Genomic DNA, 19,647 nt, shown 5'->3' with positions numbered 1-19,647 from the left:
CTCGTTGTTTATTTTTACACCTTGATGAAAAAACATTACAACGGATAAGTAAAGTTTTATTTATTTATTTACAGATAAAAATTGTGAGTTTACTTTGAAACTTTAATCTCTGTCAGTTGGTATGTCTAAAGCAAGTCACATAGTGGCAAGGTCACAACTAAAAGGCGTTTTTACTAAGTTATAACAGAAATAAATTATCGCAAACATTTTCATTATCTCTACAACAAGATTGCATGACATTTTAGTCTCTAAATGCGGTCAAGAATACACCTTTAAAATCTGTCCGGTTTAATCGGTCCACGGTGTATACTAATCTCTCTTCTTTATAAAATAAACCTACAAAAAATAGTAAAAATTCATATAACAGGGAAGGTACGTTAACAAGTACAGGATGGTCCAAAAAAACGTTTACCAACAATTTTAGGAATATTTTTGTTACAGACATTTAGTCATACAAAATTAAAACTATTATCTTTTAAAGCGTATTGTCTTTAATCTAGTTATTCTCCTATAGCTCTGATACATAAATGCACACATTTGTTAAAAATATCAACAATATGCCGTTATAAAAAATCTTGTCAACATATTTTTCGCCTGACAACCTGCTGAAAAAAAGTAACCTAAAGCCATAAAAATTATGAAGTTTATACACGTTTAATCACATGAAATCCAATCCCGCAACTGCGAATTTACTCTACCTAATTCTGGGTTCTAGTATAATTAATTATGTAGTCAGTTTTTATGCAAAAACTTCTATTTATAGTTACATGAGTTAGTTAAACCAAGATGAACTTAAACTTGTTAAACTACATATAATTTAGAGATATTAATTATAAGTTGTAGCTGTTTCTTGACTAACTTAGGTCATAAGAGTTCTCTTGAGAGTATTACTGGCTACATAGAACTAACAAGACTGGTAAATAAGGTAATTGAATAGTTTTCTCGAATGCTATGATGGGTGTTCTAAAATAATAACGTAGGAAATAATGTTCACTTTAAAATAATATGAGCTAGAGTTCGTCTAAGCTAAATCTCTACCGACTTATCAAGCGACAGAGTGTGGAATCGTTACCATGAACATATACAGAATACCATAAAATATATAATAGCAATTTTTACCTACCGTTTATACTTGTAACACTTTACTGTATTATGAACATGACTACAATGAAATAAAGAATAAAGAATTTTTTACCCAAATAAACGTTGATGTATAATTTTAAGGGATATTTTTCTTACTTACTCGCTTTAAACAAATTGTCATTATAACATTAAATTACAATAAAATACCTTCAAATTACGCTTCTTTTGATATACAAAAGCATACGCATGTTAAAATTATCAAGCCCATAGATATATCGCAGTAAAAAAATTGACAACGTATTTTTGGACCATCCTATATTTTACTCGTACCAGTAGTGAGTAAAAAAAATCCACCAGTTACCACCGCAGGGTGCTGGTGATTATTGGTAAAAAGTACAACTTAGCGGTAACTAGTAGGAATATCCCCTTACTCAAGGTTCTCGTCGCAGCGTGAGTAATGAAAGCTGTGTCAATTAAGACTTGTCAAGTTGGCACATAATAACCCACAATTACCTAGACACCTGAGGTACATTCTTATCTTAGACGCTCAGAAGAAATTTTCTCTCGTGTAAATGTAATGTTATCTCAGTTTGCGATGTTGGTTAATTTTAATTATAACTTTAGTTGACCTGTTGCAAAAGTTGGCATAAAAGAGTTATGAGAATTTTTAATTTATTTGGTTAAAAAATACGAAAGCGGTGTAATTTTTAAAATAGCAAATATCTAAAGAAATCAGAAGCACTTCATTGTTTAACAAAACTGAAGGCTTTATCAGCATACGGAGCGTAAGCGTAAGCGTCGCGTAAGCCTATCGTAAAAACCGTTACGAGTACGAGACGCGTAAAGTTCTGGGTACCAAGCGTCGCGTAAGCGCAATCATTTTATAAGTGAAATCTCTTTAGTTGAAATCATGTAGTCGCTGGCGTCAGGGGGCCTACTGCGAAAACCGAAATTCGCAAATTGCGGGGATCTTTCTCTTTTACTCTCACCAAGACGTAATTAGAGTGACAGGGAAAAATGCCCGCAATTGACGAACTTCGATTTTAGCCTAGATGTCTTCGGCGGATGTATCGACGATCTCACTTCTCGTCAGATAAGGATTTTTTATTATTTGAGTATGTCAAAAGTTTTGTTTTTACGCGTGTATTACGCTACGCCTGTCATAATAACGACAGAAATCTCATACGCTACGCTACGACGACGCTTCGTGTGCGGACTGGGGGCCTACCGCGAAAACCGAAATTCTCAAACTGCGGGGATCTTTCTCTTTTACTCTCACTAACACGTAATTAGAGTGACAGAGAAAAATGCCCGCAATTAACGAACTTCGATTTTCGCGGTTATAGCCCTGGTTTAAAGTGCTCGTAGTGCTCTCGTTCTACGCGCGTATTACGACACGCTTATGCGCGTGCTGAGGGCCTAACGTACGCTACTCCAACGCTTAGCAAAGCATCTTGCTTACTGTTGCTACAGTAGCAATTGCTACTAGTTTGGTAGATATTGTGGCTTTCCATCACAGAAGGGTCCTTATGCTTCAATGAAATAAGGACCTTTTTATCTGAAATTCCAATGGAAATTCTGTTAAAAAGGTCCTTATTGCACATGAAGCATAAGGACCCTTCTCTGATGGAAATCCACATTCAAAATTAGGTAGGTAGGTGGCTAGGTAGTAGCTAGATCTATAATAAATAGCCTATTCTTATAAGGCATCGTCTATTAACCGAAATACGCCTACCATTACAATAGGTACAAAATTAAACGAAAATATGAAGTAACTACATTCTTTTTATTTGAGAAGCTTATGTACCGAAACAGAATCATAATCATTAGTCATAATTTACCTCGATTCTTTACAGGTTTAATCTAAAATATCATTAATATCACTTTAATGAAAAAAAAAATTGAAATTATTTTATTTATTTTCTCATTTCGGCTCAAGAATAAGGATCAAAGCCAAATGGCGTTCTAAAAGTTTTAATCATGTGTCGAAAGATGGCAAAAAGTTTACTGCGGCTACAAAGTTTTATTTTGACAATCCACCTCTATTTCAAATTCTCTTTGCTGATACAATTATCTTGCACATGATTGCTATCTATAAGACGATCCTAGTCCAGGGTCCAAGTGGTCGAACTAACGCAATGATCTTGCGAACATCAAACAGAATGTAAGGCCAATTCTGCAAGTAAACAAACTATGTAAACTGACACTTGGCGAGTAAATACTATCGTCAACACAGTACCTCATTCCTGAACCTTATTTCGAAGTATTAAGGTCTACTATTGGTCAATTACTGCCGCGCGTTAATATGTACATACGTATTAACACGCGGCAGTGTGTTAAGTGCCAAGTGAAGCAATTTTCAAGTGCACTGCTATGAAAGAGACAAATCACGGTATATCTAGTAGTTGAGCAATCATATTTATGTAAATAATTGAAATACAAACATATTTGTTCTGCAGTAGACTTCAGGGGCTTTTAAACATGTTAACAATAATAAATATTGACAGAAGGTAACTAGCAAATATTGTTGTATCGTAAAATTACTTACGATTTGGAAGCGACTGCAAAGGATTTTTTTATTACCGCACAAACTCGTAAAGGCTGTCTTTGTTGTTTTAAAAACTGCTTTGAGTGCTAACGAGAGCCAATACTAAGATGCAACTACTCATAATTCATTTATCCGAATGAATAGACAGAATAGAAAAATATTTATTTGAAGTGAAAACATACATAAGAAGAAACAAAAGTACATTGTGCAACGAGGGGGGGTAAGTGAAATTTTGGATACGAGGGTAGTAATTCCCGACAGCCACAGGCTGGAGGGAATTAAAGACCCGAGTTTGCAATATTCTTACCCCCGGAGTTACACACAATGTTTTTCATCACACTTGCGAAGAAAAAACTAAATTTTAAGCGAAATAATTCTTAAATACGGTGACATATCAAACATTCGTCCGCCATTTTGGAATTTCTTGGCAGGTGAGGCATCGAAGGCACAGACCTATTCGGCATTCAGCCACGATTGAAAATTATGTAAAAATATTTTAAACGGCTGTTAAATTAATCAAATTAAATTATTTGAAACATAAACAATAATATTAAATTATAAATAACGTCAGTAAAAAGTAAAACTCATTTATGCTACTTGGTTTGTATGAATAAGTGACATAATAAAATAAAAAAAGCTATAACTCCCTAGGGAGTTTCGGCTTCATTTGTAGTCCGGGTTTAAAAATTCAAAGTCCCGGGGCCCGCGACACACGCACAACCTGCTTAAAAAAACCTGTTGACATGTCCGCGTTCTGGACTCTAAAATCCGGGGTTTTCACGCGTCTTGTCCTGGTTTCCAAATTCTAGAGATGGCAACCCTAACATAACAAGACATCTCCGAATGCATAACGCATGTATAACGTAGAGTGCTCCGAGGAAGTGTTCAGATGGAATCCTGCCGCTTCGGTCGTCGCTCTACGCGACGCGACGTTTCATCTTCACCACTTAGATGGTTGGCAGACCTTAACTGTGCACTTTTTTTTAAACTTCCTACTTATCAGTGAAAGGATTTTTGCCCGTGAAACGAACTTATCCCTTTAATTAAGGGATCCATAATTTTGGAAAATACCTGATACTTTTCAAACTGCTAGATCGATTTCCATCAAACATAGCTAAGAACGTAAAAAAAAACCGCATCGAAATCGGTCCACTGGCGTCAAACATATAACACCCCTCCTTTTGCGTCGGGGGTTAAAAAGAGCGTACTTCCATCTTAAAGGCCGGCTATGCACTTGCAACCCCTCTGCTGTCGTAGGTGTCCATGGGCTACGATAATTGGTTACCATCAGGCGATACGTCTACTCGTTTGTCTATATTATAAAATAGGGATTGAAACATAGAGGAACAATTTGACAGAGGCCGCGCCACTGTCGCCCAGCTGTGACACTGCAATGGCGGACGGGTTCAATGTGTTCATTTTCGGGTAGTACATGTTCTCTAGTTTGATACGAAAACCTTTCTAGTTCGGTGATAAGGTTTCATTTAGTATAGCAAAAAACTGAGAGTGCCCTCCACTTTAGGTACAACTTCATGGATTAATATCGTATTTTACGAAAGATAACGTGAAAATTGATTAACTTTACCTACTTAAGAAAATGTATCCCGTCTCTTTTTTTTTCTTTCAATCGGTATAATTTTTGCAACATACGACCACGCATGCCGGCGTATTTTTTTCTTCAAACAACTAATGCACTGACGTCTCAATTCGACTGACAGCAGATTGGTGGATGAGGCCATAGAGATAACTGTCAATGTGTGTGTGTCACGCGTAAATAGGGAATTGGTGGATGATGGAATCTTAGTTATGTTTTAGCGTACCCACGCCCTTAGTATTCTAGGTCCATGGGTTGAAAGTTATTACGGGAGAGGGGTGGAGGGAGGAGGTTAAGAACTATTCGGTAATACTCTTTGAATGAAACAATTCGATAGTAAATAAACTTTGCCATATATTAAATACAGAGGTCAACAATGAAAAACAGGGTCATTTTGCATTTGTACTGGCTGCTCATAAGAATTTGACGCCGCCTATGATGTTCACCGGGCGGCCCTTGTACTTTTTCGATATGTCCGCTTCGATCTGAAAAACAAATATATTTCTAATTATTTAAACTATAGGAAACAAATCAAATTTAAACACGTGTTACGTGGATACGTGGCGCAAAACCATCGTGAACGCTACTGACGCACAGTTAGTGCTTGCGAAAGGAGACGCAGGCTCTCCGACACATGTCGCGCGAGTGATTAAAACACGCGAGTTAAACCGTGAAACTAATGAAGTTATTTTTTACCACGCCAGCTCGTAAAGGCTCTCCTTGTTCTAAAAAAAACGGATGAGAAAGTTGCATTTAAGGGCTTCCGCTAGCTGTTTGCGTCAATGCGGCATTAAGTCATTATAGTGCAGTGAGTTCAGGACTTGCGTGGCCGGAATCGCGGATATCATTGTTATTTGTGTTGTGTTATTTACATGTGTTGGCATATTATTGTATCGATTAACGTATTAAGATTACTAATAAGTTTTGGTTTCTTTGTTCAGTATATAATATAATAAGTATTAATATTTAAAAATATTAGTGGTAACACGTTGTAATAAAAAAAAAACTAGTGCTAACCACCAATTATCTGTTAACCTGTTGCTACCGGTGGGAACCTATAATTGGCTCTTTGTTATCTATATATATAACTATTGTACAATCTATAGCTGTTGGTTCTCCGAACAATAAATAATAAATAATAATAATAAATAATTTAAAAAAAAAGTAATCGTGATCGATTACTTTGTTCGTTCGACCAAAAATAACCATATATATATTTTTTGTAGCTATTTTCATTTTCATAGCTTTTGAGCAAAAATAGTTGTTACAATTTATTAACGGTGGGTTTTAACCCTACGTTCGTGATTATTTTGTCTAACGAGCCAAAGTTGTTTAATCAGGTTTCGAATCGATAGAATTCCTAGAGAACGGCCTCAGGATTACTATTCATTATTTGCAACAGTATTATGACCTAAAGATGCGCTAAGATTTTTCAAAAACTTTTCTGGCTGAACCCATGGCCCCTTAACCACCTAAATCGCCACCGATGTATGCAACACGCTCAAGTTAAGGCTGCACACGCCGCCAACGACCTCGCCCGTGTTACCGGAACTCACCGCACCACCCGCTGCAAAAGATCGAGCGTCCGTCTAGCAACTCGACTTGTCCCGCACTGACGATACAGATGAGAGCGGGGTAATGGTAGGAACCTAGGCGGGATTTAGGCTTATTTTTTTAGGACTTGAGGCATAGTTTTATAAATCTGCAAAAAGCAATAAAACCAAATCATTTTGTAGTGTTTTGTGAGAAAGATTGTAAAGCTTCATATATCTTCGATATTGCAGTAGTAATAAGGATACAACTGGAAGAAATAGGGGTGACTTCAAGATTTTATTCTACACTTATTTGAATTTAAATAGATTTCCAGAAAAACCATATCATTGCTCATATCTTGTAGATTGTTATATTTTTTCTGCTCATAAATTGTCAAATCTAATATAAAAAATGGTTCGGAGTAACTTAGTTTTAAAGTATTTTGCGGAAGGAGGAACCTTAACCTAAAGTTATTACTTGTCATCGTAAAATGTAAGTTTTATTGCTTTTACGTGATCGTGTGAATAGAAGTGCTCTTGACCGAGGATTAGTGAAGTTAACTAGAACTAATTTGAATAATTATGAGCGAATATATGTTATACAATGTAGCAATCGAAGTTTTTAGAGTTCGTTACGACAGTAGTGGTCTGGTACCTTACCTACACATATATGTCGGCGGCCGATCGTAAGATCAGGCAGATCGTGAAATTCCTAGGCATATCGTGAAACGTGAACATCTTTGTCTCGTTTCCTGAGTCGGCGGATTCTATTTCTGGACAGATTACACTTCGAAGCAACCTAACCAACCTATCCTCCTAATAATCTATTGGTTTGACGTGACTACTGTATACTACTAAATATTTAATAGAAAGTACTCTCAAGTAATGCTATAAACAAATATTCTTAATGATATTTTTTTTACACATGTATTTTACTTCCCTCATATTTGAAATTAAAAGTAGAATGTTTAACTCGGGTGAAAGGCATCATTTCAGCCTCGGACTATTGACGATCTCACTGCATTCGAACGCCAAACTACGTCGGCAGAAATGAGTACCTTTCATTCCTTGGTTAGGGCTCAAAAGACACAAAACCTGCGCGGTGACCAGAATATTGACTGGACACTGTAAGTTGAACAAACACGTTTCAAATTGAAAAAAAAAAGATGCGACATGCAGGTTCTGCAAGGAGTCAGAGGAGACTGCAATGCACATTCTCTGTTCCTGTGGACCACTAATGTCAAAAAGAAGTACCCACTTAGGGCGGCACATATTGTAACCCTATGAGGTACAGGACATTACGGCCCAAAGAATCTGGCATTTCCTGGATTCAACGGGCATTAGTAATGAACTTTAAAGGGCTGTCACAATAGATCCTGCCCGGTCGATGTGGCACTCAAAGGCCCACAAACTCCAATAATAACAAAATAATTTCCTCGGTTAACAACTTAACCCCTTACATATAAAAAATATTTTGTTTAAATTTAAACTTTAACAGCAGTCAATAGAGTTGAATATTATAACTGCTAATATGGTTGCATATGCGGTAAAGGGTTCCGACGCCATAACGAAAACACGTACGACAACGACCTCCGAGAACATTAAATAAATATCAGTGCATAATCGAGTGGACTAAGTGTGTATCATAGTTTTTCACAAGGGCAGAACCAAGAAAAACGTTTTTAAAAAGTGGAAACAGTGCGGAACTAATCGGTTTCATGTGAAATAGTGCAAAGACTGTGTGCATCATAACCTAAAAATTGCATTCCCGGATGTCAACAGAACTACCAACCTGACGTTATTGATATTGACAGCTAGAGTGTTGCCAGTACCAGAGATAAAATTATCCCTAAATCTGTGAAAAATGGATGAAGCTAGCATTGACCTATTGCTGTCAAAACTTGACAGCAAATTAGACGAAAAACTACACAATCAAACTTTACTCATAACAAAAACGGTCACGCAAAACGTCATGGAAGCGCTAGACGAAAAAGTAAAGTTGATCACAGAGGAAAACAAGGACCTTAAAAACAAAGTAACAGAATTACAACAGAAACTCTGTAACATCGACAAGGAGAAACGGAAAAATAACTTAATATTTTTCGGAATAAGTGAATTGGGAAAAAGTGAACCTGAACTCGTAGATTATATCAAGGAAACCATAATAGAAATGGAAATTTATATAGAAAGTCACGAAATTAATAACATCTATAGAATTGGAAAATGGACTGGTACCAACAACCGCCCCGTCGTAGTTTCCTTCTCAACTGTATGGAAAAAACACCTGATCCTAAAAAATAAATCGAAACTTCCGGAAGGAGTTTACATTAAGGAAGATTACTCCAAAGAGGTGCTAGAAAAAAGGAAGCAATTACAGCCACAAGTAGAAGAGGAAAAAAAGAAGGGGAATATCGCATTCCTGGTGCAAGATAAATTAGTTGTGAAAAAACCTAAAGAAACCACTAGAGAAAAAAGAAAACGGGAAGAGTCAAAATCACCTAACTCATCAGCGCAAAAGAAAATCACTACACCCAATAATGAACCAATCGAAGAGCCATTAAAGCCTCAAACAACTGAAAAAGCAACACTCAAGCCAAGCATTTTAAATTTTGTCGAAAAACGCAACAAGCCACCATTACCAGCACTGGAATCTTCAAAAAACTAAACAACACCCCAATCAACACAGCAAAAAACAGGAACCATAACAATAAACCTATAACAAAATCAAAAGCAACAAGTCTTAAACTCCCCAACCCGGCTGGTCACCGTGGGGTTAGAGACCAACACCCTCCATATCCAACAATTGGAAACACTCCACTGGAAAAAAGCAACAAATATTCAGCAATTGCAACCCATACAAAAAACCTAACAACAAAAAAGGAAGACTACCTGCACATCTGCACACTTAACACCCGAACCTTAAGGACTGAAGAAAGTTTACAGGAACTAGAATATGCCCTCATCAACATAAGGTGGGATATACTAGGCATAAGTGAGATGAGAAGAGACGGCGAAGGAATCGATGAACGCAGCAACTACATAATGTATCACAAAGGCACTGCTGGCTACTATGGAGTGGGATTCCTAGTAAAGTCGAAGCATAAAAACAAGATCTTGGAATTCATAGGAGTATCAAACCGTCTCGCAATACTCCGTATGAAAATACCTGGTAACAGAAAAGAACTGACAATAATCCAAGTGTATGCTCCTACGCAGCAAGCTAGCAAGGATGAAATTGAAACTTTCTACAACAACCTAACAGATGAAGTAAAAAAATACTCTCATAATAACCTGGTCGTCATGGGAGATTTCAACGCACAGGTAGGCCCTAGACAAGAAGGAGAAGAGTCAATCATGGGAAACTTTGGACATGGCAAAAGAAGTATCAATGGTCACAAATTGATTGGCTTCCTACACGAAAACAACTTAATATTAATGAACTCCATGTTCAAGAAAAAAGAAAAAAACAAGTGGACATGGATTTCCCCAGACGGACGAACTAAAAATGAAATTGACTTTATTTTATCAAACAATGCCAAACAGTTTAGCGACACAAGTGTAATTCAAAATCTCAACTTCAACACTAATCACCGTATGGTACGCAGCAGTATGAACTACTACCCACCTAAAAACTCAAGAAAAAGCTTTAACAACAAAGCAACCAAAAACCTGTCTGAACTGGGACCTATCAACTTTAAACTGCTAACTGAAATTGTAAAATCCACCAGACCACTAGCAGAAAAGTATAGAGAAGTAGAAAAAAATCTCACACAAGTATCAAATATGGATAGAAATAAAACCAAAACACACAAATTAAGTGAGACTACAATTAAACTCATGGAGGAAAGAAAGGCGATCATCTCAGAAAAGAATAGCAAAAACAGAATGAGGATAACTAATCTCAGCAAAAGAATAAGGGAAAATATAAGAAATGACAGGAAGCAAAGAAGACTAAGAACTATAGAGGAGCACATAATAAAAACAGGTGGTACTAAGAAAGCGTTAAAAGAGTTAAGAGAAAAGGAAAAGAATGGATTCCCAAACTGAAAAAGGCACAGACAAATCTCACTAACCGTACAGGAATCCAGAAAGTAGCAACTGAGTACTATCAAGCCCTGTACTGTAATGAAAGTTCAAACTCCGAGCAAGAAAACATTCAATTGCTGGATGGATTGTTTTCAACACATGAAAGTGATGCGGTACCACCTATACTGGTAGATGAGGTCAAAAAGGCAATGAACTCCCAGAAGCTAGATAAATCCCCTGGACCGGATAAAATACCCAACACACTTATGAGAGGAACAGTTGAAGAACTTAGCCAAATCCTAACAGTGGTATTTAACGAAATTTTAAGAACGGGGACAATCCCAAATCAATGGGGGGAATCAGACATCATCTTGATCCACAAAAAAGGTGCGAAAGACAATATAGGCAACTACCGCCCAATAAGCCTTATGTCAAACATATACAAAGTTTTTGCTAAGGTGATACTAGATAGAATATCAAAAACATTAGACGAATGCCAACCAATCGAACAGGCTGGATTTAGGAAAGACTTTAGTACAATTGATCATATCCATACGGTAAAAACAAGTTATGCAAAAATATAAAGAGTTCAGAAAGCCTTTGTTCATAGCATTTATCGACTACTCAAAAGCGTTCGATAGCCTTAACCACACCTGTATATGGACAAGCCTGAAACAACAAGGAGTACACGAAGTATACGTAGAAATCATCAGACGGATATATACCATTAGCAAAAGCAGAATTAGACTGGAATCGACTGGTAAAACATTCCCTATACAAAGAGGAGTCCGGCAAGGTGACCCACTATCACCAAAATTATTCTCTGCTGTCTTAGAACAAATATTCAGGAAACTCGAATGGGAACACTTTGGCCTCAACATAAATGGCATACGCCTAAATCACCTAAGGTTTGCCGACGACATAGTCTTGTTTGAGGAAAACCCAAAAGAACTAGAATGCATGCTAACAGATCTAGCAAAACAGAGCAAGGCCGTGGGACTGGAGCTTAACTCAGACAAGACTAAATTGATGACAAATTCTAGGATTCAAGAAATCACAGTCAATGGATACATTTTAGATTACGTTGAGGAATACGTGTATCTAGGTCAAATAATATCTTTCAAGGACCAAATGGACAAAGAAATCGAAAAAAGAATATCATCCGGCTGGAGCAAATACTGGTCACTTAAAGAAATCATGAAAAGCAACCTAGGTATACGAATAAAAAGCAAAACTTTCAACACATGTGTCCTTCCGTGTCTAACTTATGGCTGCGAAACTTGGTCTCTTACTAAAAAACAAAGAGATAAACTTGCAAAGTGCCAGAAAGCTATGGAGAGGAGCATGCTTGGGGTAAAACTACAGGATAGAAACCGCAGCTCTGACATAAGAGCTAGAACAAAAGTAGCAGATATCCTCACTCACATAGATATGCAAAAATGGAGGTGGGCAGGTCACACTATAAGATGTAAGACAGAAAAGTGGAGCCAAAGAGTTCTCATGTGGCACCCTACAGACGGGTCAAGATCGCAAGGCCCTCAAGTAACAAGATGGGAAGACGAAATTATTCGTACAGTGGGACCACTCTGGACAAGGGTGGCAAGAGAGAGAAGATACTGGAAGGAGTTGGAGGAGGCCTTTGCCGACAGGCACACTGAACTAAGAGACTTCATATGATAATTCAAGACTATCAAAAGAACAATCATGTTCAGAACAAAGGGCTATATAATAATATAATAAAAATGCGGTAAAGGGTTAAGAGGCTCTCAACACTCAATGTCCTTGAAATTGATGTTACTTAAACAGTTTTTTAAGAAAGACTATTTGTTTTAGTCAAGTAAAAAAAATATATGTTCATATTAATTATATTTCAAAGAACGTGGTTGTACTCGATACATGATTGAACGAAATCGGCTCGATAGAAAATAATTGCAAAGATTGGTCTTAAAATCACAATTAAACGGTTCTATGTCTTTATTGTTTTGACATATGGGTCTGCAATTAAAATCACAATTTCAAAACATATATATCTAAACCGCTGTTGAGTAAAATATTACACCAATAATCCACTTTTTTTTTATTTAAATATTTTTCTTATTATTCCCTCGCCCAGGCCCAGTAACATGCGACAGTGCTATCTCATTTACTCCGATACAAATAGACAGTGTGCGCGCTTTAGGTATTGACAGCCTCTTAACCTTTAATAGCAGTCAATAGAGTTGAATATTATAACTGCCATATATGGTTGTATATGCGGTAAAGGGTTAACTTGGTTATTCAGTACCTGTTCCTGCAAGGTCCGGCTGCGAGCGACGAGGGCGGCGAGGCCGGGCCGCGCGGCCCGCGCGCGCGCCGCGGCCGCCTCGCGCTGCTGCCGCGCGCGCGCCGCCAGCCCGCCCAGCTTGCCGCACACCACCAGCTTCTGCTTCAGTTGCTCTGTCAGCATGTCCACGTATCTGCCAACAAATGGTAACATAAAGTTTGTAATTTAAAGAGAAAATTAGGTACCAGTATCCAGTAATCACCCTAGGATACGCATAAAGAATCTTGCATACATTCTAAGTGGCTGGCGTGCAAATTATTGGTAACGGTGAGGATACACAGTACTTGCCGACGGAGCGGCAGTTGACGTAGTCGGGCAACTATGATAATTAAAATGACTGACGAAATTTCCGCCTGGTCTATTAAGTACCTGGGAGAATCTACTGTTGCTTATTTTACCTGGGATGTTGTTTAATATTGTGCAATTGGTTGGTGGAAGTGAGAGTAGCAGGCGACGACGGAGCGGCAGCTGACGTTTTCAAGACATCATTACGCATCTCGAATTCTTATCTTTCTTGAAGAATGTTTAACGTTTTGCAATACTTTTACTTCCCGACGGAGCTGTAGCTGACGTCAAAATTTGCGCTTGAAGATCCACTAATAAGTACCTAGGAGAGTGTTTAACGTTGTGCAAATGGTTGGTGGCGGCGAGTCGCGCGGCGCTGGCCTGGGCGGTCGCCAACATGGCGGCCAGCGCGTCCGGGCTCTCCGTCGGCAGCTGTTGGAAGAGCGAGAAGGACTGTGTGTCGGTGCTCGTCTCGTACAGGCGCATCTTGAGGAAAGATTCGAGCTGTGAACACAAATATAAGATAATCTAGTACGTCTTTTTACGGTAGATATCGCTAACAAAGGCGTATTAAATGATAAACGTCATCGGCGTCGGTAAAACTATGATAGCAGTTTCCTTGACTTTTCAATATGACTCATCTAATCCCTAGAATTGGCGTAGGTAGTTTTTAAGAAAGCGACTGCCATCTGACCTTCCACGCCAGAGGCTAAACTAGACCTTATTGGGATTAGTCCGGTTTCCTCACGATGTTTTCCTTCACCGAAAAGTGACTGGTAAAAGTGGTAAATATAGTCTGTCAAGCAAAGTATGTCCGTAGCAATGTACAGCAAAGTAAAGTAGGGCAACACTCAAAAAGCAATATTGCGTTGGTATTGCGCTAAGAAAATCAGCAATGTACATCGAACCAAAATATGTAGTTATCATAATCTCAAATTTTACAAATATTTGCGATCAACGAGCATAATTGTATGTTGTAGGCACCTTGACTTTGCTGAAGTTCATGCACCAGCTTATTTAATATAATTAGTATTTAATGGTGACACCAGAAATTTCTCTTGAAATAGCAACGATTCAGAATGTAAACAAACATGATGGATGGCTGTCATTCACTATCCACATTCCACAGATAAAACAGAGATAACGCGCGATTTTATAATTATTCGAATACACTGTTGCTAACCCGCGATTTTTCAAATTTGCCGCCTTTTGCTACTGTCAATATTTGCTTGACCAAGTATATCAAATGATATTTCGTACAGTTCCGTAAAAGTCATTGATACGAGCCGGGGTTTGAGCCCGCGGCCTCCGGATTGCAAGTCGCACGCACTTACCGCTAGGCCGCCAGCCTTTCAATATGCCTTCCAATTAAAACCTTCAAATGTTCTTCTGGTTACCTCGACAAGTTGGTCGATAATCTGGTTCCTAGTGGTCGGGTTGTCGAGCAGCGTCAGGGCGTCGCGGCCGCGCGCCGTGCCGCCCGCCACGCCGGCTGACTCCACCACTATGCCGGACTCTTCGAGGGCTACGGCCGCTAGATCGCTTGATAGATCCTGAAAATAAAGCAACTGATTGCTATGGAGCAGAGGAATACTAGGATTACAGGCAACAAACTGAAGCCACAACTTAAGTTTTTCCCTCTTTTAAAGTGCGTGATATATAGCTTTAAAACTATTTTGGAAGGCAAGATCGAAAGTAGAAGAGGGAAACCACGAGCAAGTAACATGCAGTAACTAAAAGGAAAAGCAAATGTCTCGTCTTACAGGGATCTAAAGAACTTGTCGTTGACGTCTACTCCAACGACAAGAGCCATGCTCTTAAATGAAGAGAGATATATATAGGTGTAATTTTCAAGAATTAGGTACATCCACATTACACCATTCATTATTATTGCCATTCACATTACACCATTTCATATTTTGGTCCAAGTTCACAGTTCACTCATAGATCGTTTATTAATGTGCTGTCAACCGGGATGAAAAGTGACGGCTGGAGTAAATGGGGACCAACCTTTACCTGACAATTTCTTACAAAATATTTACACAAATTGTATCATTCGATTGAAAAAATCTAAAATAAATAGTTAGTACTTTATCCAGAGTTCTGGTGTGGAGTCGGGATAATTTAGACCAGTTCAACCCCACAAAGACACAAGTTTGCGCGTTTGCCGCTAAGAAAACCATATGTATTGTGGTCGCACAGTTCCAAGGCACAACCCTTACCATGTCAGGGAGTATTGGGATCCTTGGTGTCGACATCTCCAGTAACGTCCAATTCCGTAGCCACCTGGAAGGGAAGGCTGCGCTGGCATCTAAAAAACTCGGTGTGCTCAATAAAGCGAAGCGATGTTTACTCCAGGGCAAAGACTGCTGCTTTATAAATCACAAGTCAGACCCCATATGAATGATTGCTGTCACCTTTGGGCAGGAGCACCTGGATGCCAGCTTGGGCCCTTCGACTGGGTCCAAAAGCGCGCTGTACGAATCGTCGACGATCCCAAACTCACAAGCGGTATTGAACCTTTAAGTCTAAGGAGGGAATTTGCCTCCTTATGTGTGTGCTACCACTTGAAAAATGGAGCGAGCCGTATGCTTGTTTGCCACCGTCGTGGTATAAAATAACGATATAATTTGTGTGGGCAGTAACTAAGAAATTCCACCCCAGCCATCCCTATTCACCCATGTTGACTATAATCATAAATTGACTCTCACTCGCTTCAAATATCTCTTTTATGCTTCATCTTGTAACTGTACCGGAAACCTACGAGTTTAGAAGACAGATGCGGATCAGCACGCCGCTCCGTTGTGAGCGAGACAGCGTTATGCATAAGTTCCGCTCGCACACTGGACGCTCGCACGCTCGGCGGGCGCATCTAGAAAGTACCGACCGCGAACCACGTTCGACGTGTTACCTCCCTGTCACACTTACGTACGAATTTCCAAGTACAACAGAGAGGCAACACGTAGAACGTGATTCACGGTAGGCCGTCAGACCCGAAGACAATCCCGCCGCCATTGCCAAAATCAGTCCACCACATATAACTGGTTTTTGGTGTTACTGATATAATAGCGATGACCTATTCCCACACCGGAGTGGTATTGCAACTGTCACGTTAGTAGTAGTGGACTTGTCACATTAGAGAGCGACGACATGATAGTCACACTTTACTATACTATCAAACATCGGTTTTGTTAGCCAGTGAGGTATACTGGGGTCAAGGTTTGCAGAAACTTACCAGATCAATAGCAGGCGCGCTGTCGATGTTGCCCCAGTCGATCTCGCCTGTGTCGCCGTCACCGAAGTCTATGTCGGCGGGCGCGTCTACAGACCCGAAGTCAATCCCGCCGCCATCGCCAAAATCAATCTAAAAATCAAGTATAAAAGGTTTTTTTTCGGATCATGCCTTAATCTTTTCAACAAAGCTATTGTATTTGGTTGACTATCGAAAGTGTGCTCGAAGAGAATAAAATGAATTAAGCTCTTTAAAGCCCTTTTTTTAAATTAGATTTTCTAACCTCAAAAGTAGTGGTAATTAACTTTTCCTTCCGTTCTGACTGCGGCCCGCAAAAGTCCCACTTTGTCACTTGCCTTAAGGACGAGATTTGCTTGTATCTTTATATGAATAACCTGACAAGGCCTCCTTATGGCAAACGATAAAATGGAACGTATTGCCGGCCACGGTCACAGTTACTCAAATTTAATTTTGGAGGCAAAAGTTACCAGTACTTTTGTGGTTATAAAATATCTAATCTGAAAAAAACGGGGTATAGTAAATCCAGAACGGCATTAGTCTACATTAAAAGGTCCAAGAAAAATCGTACAGGACCATTGTGTGACTTAAAATGTATCAATCAAACATTGCTGGTACACAATGCGCGCCAAAATCAATATATATTTTACAGTACATATGGGGCTACTTTATAGCACTAGTGCGAGAAGTAGCATATTACGTTACTGTGTCGAACATTTAAAGGGCCATATGTACTGTAAAACGTTGTACGATACATGTGCGAATAGGTAATTCGCAACTCGTGTCGATTTAAAACACTCCCTTCGGTCGTGTTTTAATTTATCGCCACTCGTTTCGAATTTCCTATTTTTGGCACTTGTATCGTAATGTACTATTTCATGCTTAAAATTTTGCTTGGTTAAAATTTTGACTAATTTTTCCTTTAACAAAATAGGCCAGAAGTGCAATAGATGGACTTGTATTCTCGAGGGCCTCCCCTAAAGGGTTTGCCCTCAAATAGACTCGTCCATCTGGTGACTTTCTAGCCTCTTCAACAATGTACTATACCTTATCACCTGCCCCATCCTCATCATCCAGCTCGATATGTACTGGATCGGGTTCAACAGCCAGCGGAGGCTCTCCGTAGCTCCACTCATACACCGTCACATTACCGTGGTTCACCACAAACTGTAGTAACGGTAGAACTTCAGGAGCCTTGTCTCCAAGGGCATATTTGGAGAAGGCAGAGTAGAGATCTATGCCGGGTTGGATAGGTTTTAGTGATTTGCCGATCTGTAATGGAGATTTGAAAATGGATTTCATAAAAACACATTTGCATCAAACACATAATGTCAATGATATTAATTATAAGATGTGTTTAGACAAATAGAAACATAGTCCAGCCATATGTTATGCAGTCCTCAATAGTGCATAGTCACTAAAGTTTAAAGGGCTTTTGTTTTTTTTTATTTCTGACTTCTAGTATTATTTTATAGGCAAAAAGGAACCCTACATAAAATTGCTCTAGGTTGAAAATTGCATAAAAAAATTACATACATCTTCATATATCTCAGGTAGTTCCTTCAGTCGCTCCACCAGCTCCCTCTTGATCTTGTCTCCTTGGATACCGAGCTGCCGGCACTGCGCCAGGAACTCTGACTTCATTGAAGCCTCGTTTTTGAGGTGGTCTGCATTCTTCTTCTCATATTCCTTAATGTAGAATGAAAATATGATAACAATTCTGTTGTAAAATTTATTTTCAATAACTCATTTATATCATTAAGCCTTATGCTGCCGCGCCCGTGCATAAGAACGATTTAGTATGCAAAATTACAGCTTGGCATTCAATGTGTTAATGAATTTGCTTATTTTTAATTAAACAAGTGATCAATATTATTCTACCTAACACAGCTGTGTCTTGACCTGATATACAAAAATAAAAATATATAATCACTTTGTGTTTGTAAATTCCGCTTTGTGATTTGTTAAATTCGTTGAAACACCTTTTATAGAGTATTCAGAACATAGAGCACATGTCACAATTTTAGTTAAATTTTATATCTACAAGCACATTAAATATAGGTCCACCTGTTAAATTCACCTTCACTTTAACAAACTTCTACATTATACATGATATCTATAATAAGTATACAAAAACACTTACAACTTGCAATTGCTCCTCCTTAGCAATCTGCTTTTTCAAACTTGGAATCTCATAGTTAATATTCCTAACCAACATCTGTGCTGCCTCCGCCAAGTACAAGTTTTCTTTTTCGTAACTCTTCACCACATCCAGCCAGTCCTTCATCCTCTGAGAACCATACCTTCCAAAGAGGTTCTTAGTATCGGCCTCAGTTTCTTTTAAAATCTCTATGATCTTCTGGCAATGAAAATAATTGATGTAACTGCCTGAAAGTAAAGCTGCTATGTCTTGGTGTGCTGGCATGTCCTGTATGGCATTGTTTATTTTTTCTCTAACGGCTATGATGTTCTTCTGCCATTCTTTATTCACGTGCCGACGGCTGACCAGCCAGTCTTGCAGTTTTCCTATATTTATGTCGATGGGTATGTTGCTTTCCTATAAACATTGAAAAAGGCGTGAAAAAGGTTAATAAGTGGAAGGGAAATAGGATAATCAGTATCTTAGAGAATAGTGATGCTTGTAACTTACATCCATGATAATTAGTTGTTATTGTTGCTTCATAAAAGAAATAAATTTACGGAATAAATACTTCTGAATCTGGTGTTATTGTGATGTGGTGACGTTTTGACGTGACGTGTTAACAAAGTTTTGACATATTGAAAATGTTACCATGTTATGATGTTATATTTATTATTTCCACAACCAACACTTAAATCATTGTCACGATTTTCAAATATTGAATTAAAAGAAAATTAACAATGAATTATGATTTTCACATCTGTGTTTTTAATTATTTCTAATTAATATTATTTTTAAGTAAATCGTTTAAGAACAAGGCCTAATAACTCAAATACACTGTAATATTAGCAAAGAATAGATTCCTT

At 38.4% G+C, this 19,647-nt stretch overlaps 1 protein-coding gene across 1 annotated transcript; it reads right to left on the bottom strand.

Moving 5' to 3' along the window:
- Window positions 1-5,559: 5,559 nt before the first annotated feature.
- On the bottom strand, window positions 5,560-19,431 carry LOC133515803 (CDK5 regulatory subunit-associated protein 3). The gene is made up of 9 exons (XM_061848394.1): window positions 19,292-19,431; window positions 18,785-19,198; window positions 18,178-18,330; window positions 17,689-17,913; window positions 16,627-16,755; window positions 14,789-14,944; window positions 13,714-13,895; window positions 13,068-13,239; window positions 5,560-5,710 (listed from the first exon to the last, which is right to left on the bottom strand). Exons 1-9 carry the CDS (start codon window positions 19,295-19,297, stop codon window positions 5,639-5,641), a joined length of 1,509 nt encoding a protein of 502 aa, XP_061704378.1. The 5' UTR covers window positions 19,298-19,431; the 3' UTR covers window positions 5,560-5,638.
- Window positions 19,432-19,647: the final 216 nt, after the last annotated feature.

Source organism: Cydia pomonella, chromosome 3, assembly GCF_033807575.1.
Source record: "Cydia pomonella isolate Wapato2018A chromosome 3, ilCydPomo1, whole genome shotgun sequence".
NCBI lineage: Eukaryota > Metazoa > Arthropoda > Insecta > Lepidoptera > Tortricidae > Cydia > Cydia pomonella.
The sequence above is the reverse complement of the archived record's forward strand: the minus strand, read 5'-3'. Positions and strand labels throughout refer to the sequence as shown.